Genomic DNA, 4,629 nt, shown 5'->3' with positions numbered 1-4,629 from the left:
CAGTTCTGATGCTTCAGACTTATTGCATATCCTGGTCTCTTTAGAAAAAGCAGACAGTCCCATTCCAGTTGATGGTGGCCTCTGTCCACTTGGTTCTGATTATCATCTCCACTGGAGAAAACCATCGTTCTGCTCCATGTTTATCTTCATGTTGGTCCTTTTCCCAGTGATGGGAGTGAGTATCTGAGGGAGGAACACCTGGCATTTAGACACAAGTCTATGTACGCCATTCCAGAAGAAGTCAGACCAGCAAGGAAGGAGAAGAGGATGGGAAGTAGTTGGCTCAGCAAGCTGTGTTCCTAGAAATGGTTAAGCAGAAGGGGATTCCAGTAGATGGTGTGTTGAAATGCCCCTTGCAAAATAAGTCTGTGGTAACCTGGGTTGCTGTGTATTTTGGGACATGAATGTTGATAAGTTGTGTAACACACTCATGGCATCATGATGTCATACGTGGAGCCAGGTGTAGGTCATGGAATGTTGTCATGAAAAACAGAAAAAGGAAAATCTCACCACTTCTTAACGTGTGCTAAGAGTACATTTTGGATTTTTTGGTGGAGGGCAAGGCATTCCAGTGAGGGAGCCACGATCTGGATTCAAGGCCTGGGTTTGTCTCAAACAAGCTGTGTGACATTTGAGAAGGTACTTAACATCTGTAAGCCTCATTCATTCAGTTAACAACTATTTATTGGACCCCTCAGTTGCTTTATCTGTAGAAACAGATATCATAGTAACTACCTCTTCTGACGGTTGGGAGAATTTAATGGGATAACGCATGTAAAGACTTCTGCGTAGTTCCCAGATCATAATGCGTCTGATGCTTATGAGCTAATTATAATTTAAAAAATGGTGCTTTCCTCAAAGAAGAGGGTTGAGATAAAAACAATAATATGTTTTAAGGAACATATAGTCAATGTCACACTACATTAAATGGACTAGTATACATTTCTCATAATTAAAGGAAAAGAACTAAGAGCTCCACAGATAAAATCATCACTAAGATACATTTCCAAATTCAGACATAAGAGTGCAAGTTACTTACAGCCAGGCCTGTGATGCTAAATGCAAAACATCAGATATGAAAGAGACTCCATAAATTGACCCCAGGCTATCAGATACGAGCTTCTAGTCTCATCACTTTTATCCCCTTGTCCAGTGGGTCAATGTTCAAAGTTATTTTAAGGTTAGTCTTTTTTCCCTCATGAGGTTAAAAACAGTCTGGCTATAATTGAATGGAAATGACCTGTACAGTTGTCTGCTTCTCCCACTGGACTTGAAGGGCCCCTTAATGTTTTGCTGGGACTGTGCCTTCTCTGTCGTGTCTAGCCCAGTGCCTGGCACATAATAAACCGAACAGAAAACCAAGCCTGCTGGTGTTGAGCCAATCCCAACCAAACCTATAGGACAGAGTAGAATTGCCCCAGAGCGTTTCCAAGGAGCAACTGGTGGATTCAAACTGCCAACTTTTTCATTAGCAGCCAAGCTCCTAAGCCATGTGCCACCAGGGCTCCGGGCCTCAAAAATGCTTTCTGAACTGATCTGTACAGAAATGCACCATCTGTTTGGTTGCTTACGTCACTGGATGAACATCTCATGTTTGGTTGTGGGATATGGAATTGGCAGTTGGATACCCTGCTCCCTCTAGTTTTTCCAATACTTTTCTCAGGCTAAAAGATAAAAGACGTTCGAGAAGCCTTTTTGGAAACTGGACTTTTCACCTTTTGTTTTTCCTCTTACCTAGAAGTTTGCTCCTCTGTGGTACTTCTGATCCCACCTGTTTTCCTGGGGTTTAGGCCCACGGGATTCATTCATGGGCTTCATTTCAGAAATTGAGCCTAAGCATTTTCCTGCAGGGCTAGCGTGAATATACACACAGCTGTTAAACGCCAGCAGCCTCAGTCCTGTCTCTTTGATGAAATGCTCACCTATTGTCAGACGCCCAGGCTTTTTCTGTGAGGGCTGGCCACTGTAAAAGTACAGATCAAAGAGCCGTTCCATTTTCCAGTCTGATAAGAGCTGCCTGTTTGTGCTAAAAAGGATGCTATAATTTCCGTTGATGTTGCACAGCCAGATCGGTAATTTGGGAGTCTTCAGCATGCTGCCCACCTAGAAGGGAGAGGAGAACCTAGACAAATACACAAATCGATAAATAGAGAGGCTGATACATCCTCATCAAACAGCAGCTCCGAGGCTCCCTGTCACACTTGTAGCTGTACAGGGCCCTGTCCATGGAGTCAGCTTTGGAACTAAGGCTTCTATCATGAATGGATTTCCATTGATGAATGGTGTGGCATGGTAGTGATGCTGCACTTCTTATCTTAGTAATTAAAAAAAACATTGAGGTGGCCTCATGGAGGGGGTGGGACCATCTCACTTTGGTTTTGAAGTGAGTAGAGAATAAATAGGTAAACTGAAATAAAAGTGGAGGGGTGGAATAAAAACTTCTCTCTTCGCCAACAAAGTATTTGCTTCTATTGCCAAGACAGGGCAATATTTCATTCAGTGGGTGGTCAGAATTCTGCCAACACTGACCTTGTAGACTATGGGAAGGGGAAAACACATTTAGAATGTAGAATATTTATAATATAGAAAAAGGCTTCTGGGAAATGAAGAAGATATATGCGCATGTATACACACATGTATGTATCTGGAAGTTAGCATATAGATCAGTTGTGAAGTTGTGCTTAGAGCAGAGTGTACTGATTTAATATTGCATACAATATTAAGTTTACTAATTTAACCAGCTTGTTATCCGCCCCCCCCCCCAGGTAAGTGTCAATTCAGCCTTGAATTCTCAGAGCTGGGAACTGGATTCACAAAAGCAGCATCAGGGAGGCCGTGCAGTGAAAGGACAGTGGTCCTGCACACCTCAGTAGCCCCTGAGGGTATCACGATATTACAGTGCATTTCTATACGTTATATTCACCATATAGTGTAAAGAAGCAGGGAAGCACCTATTTTTTAAAAGATTGCGGTCAAAATTCATTAACATTAGAAACGTTTTTTTTCTTACTGAAAGAGATAAACCTGAGGGAGTATCGGGAGTAGGAGGAGGAAATGGAATGTGTGGCCAACTGCCTCCATGAACAACTGTGTCCTTTGCCATGAGACCAGAGGAACTGGACGGTGCCCGGCTACCATTACTGAACATTTTGATCAAACATTCTATCGAAGAATCCTGATCGAAAGGGGGAAAATGTAGAACAGAATTTCAAATTCTCATGAAATCCAGGCTTGCTGGAGTCACGGAGGCTGGATGAACCCCTGAAACTATTGCCCTGAGATAATCTTTAAACCTTAAACCAAAAATACCCATGAGGACTTCTTAAAAGCAAACAATAGTTTAGCTTAACTAGTAAAGAATGTCTGCCTTGAGCATTGTCCTCTTTTAAGATCTATCTCTGTGGGATCAAATTGACAATAATGACTCGAAAGATTAGCTAGGAAACTTACTGAGTGGTGAGTTTATGTTAAAGGTGGAGGAACAACTTGGTAAAGGAAGGTGAGAACTGCTGTACAACTCGAAGAATGTAATCAAGGTCACTGAATTGTACACGTGAAAATTGTTGAATTGGTGTATGCTGCTGTTTATATTCTCAACAACAAGAAGAAGAATACATTTTATATTAAAAAAAAGAGATAAACCTGAGCTACGGGGAGACAGCCACCATTTTCATATAACGCCTGGGGGCGCTACTGGACCCCTCAACCTTCCCGTTTTTTTCCATAACGGAATGATCCAATGTTGCCGTTCCGTTTCTTCTCTGCTCTGTCCTCAGAGTAGCACTGTATGTTCAAGAACAAATTCTGTTGTATGGCAAATCCAGCTTTGAAAAATTATGGGTTCAGTAAGCCTAAGTATTTTAAAGGCTAATAATTTGACATTTTGACTTCTCAATGGTTCTATTCAAATATCTCAATTTCCTTTGGATTAAATTCTTCACGCCGGTGAGTGGGTGGATCAGAGGCGCTCTTTAAGCTTTTCACTTTGAGCTTCCACAGAGAAATTATATTACAGTGCTTAAAGAAATGACCTCAGCCATGTCTTCAAAAGGAAGTTTGAAAAAGGATGCGAGCCTAGCCCTCCGATCTGCACATGCTCACGGCAGGCGCAGGATTTCCTCATCTCCTAGCACCAGACTCAGTCCCCTCGGGCGGACTATTACATGAACATCTCACATATCAAACATGGAGCATGTCTGCCCACTGGCTACCTCGGAAATAAAACAGAGCATGTGTCACCGAAGTACTGGTATGCGTTCAAATTCCAGGCATCCACCCCCAAATTACAAATGACTTTGAAACCATTCTTTAGTTATAAAATAAACACTTTTTTTTAGGCCTTCTTGTGATGTAGGGTCTCCTTGGATGCCTGGCCAGCTCCTGTACTAAAGTTGTATGCAATCAGACATAATATGCAGGGCATGGAATAATTGAAGTTTTGAAAACATGGATAAACTCACTGGGAGATTGAAGCCTCTTTGTAATAAAATGTCATGCCATGTGAACTTGGGGTGTATATTCTGGCTGATTTGAAATCAATGAAAACTCCTGTAAATTATGCCTGGGTGAATGGAAGAGAATATACATGCCCAGGATTCTGTTTTATGGAATCTTTGCAGGCAAAATTCC

The 4,629-nt window shown here is 41.9% G+C and overlaps 1 protein-coding gene across 1 annotated transcript in view; it reads right to left on the bottom strand.

Annotated features, from left to right (window-relative positions):
• Positions 1 to 40: 40 nt before the first annotated feature.
• The window catches only part of MINDY4B (MINDY family member 4B), a 24,093-nt gene continuing 19,504 nt past the window's right edge, over positions 41 to 4,629 (bottom strand). Inside the window, exons 7-8 of the mRNA XM_023733847.1 lie at positions 1,923 to 2,103; positions 41 to 183 (exon numbers count right to left, since the gene is read on the bottom strand). Of these exons, the coding sequence (XP_023589615.1) occupies positions 41 to 183; positions 1,923 to 2,103 (324 nt within the window). The remainder of the gene's footprint in view (positions 184 to 1,922; positions 2,104 to 4,629) is intronic.

This window comes from Trichechus manatus, unplaced genomic scaffold (assembly GCF_000243295.1).
Source record: "Trichechus manatus latirostris isolate Lorelei unplaced genomic scaffold, TriManLat1.0 scaffold00062, whole genome shotgun sequence".
In the NCBI taxonomy this organism is placed as follows: domain Eukaryota; kingdom Metazoa; phylum Chordata; class Mammalia; order Sirenia; family Trichechidae; genus Trichechus; species Trichechus manatus.
Note: the sequence above shows the minus strand (reverse complement) of the source record. Positions and strands in the feature narration are given on the sequence as shown.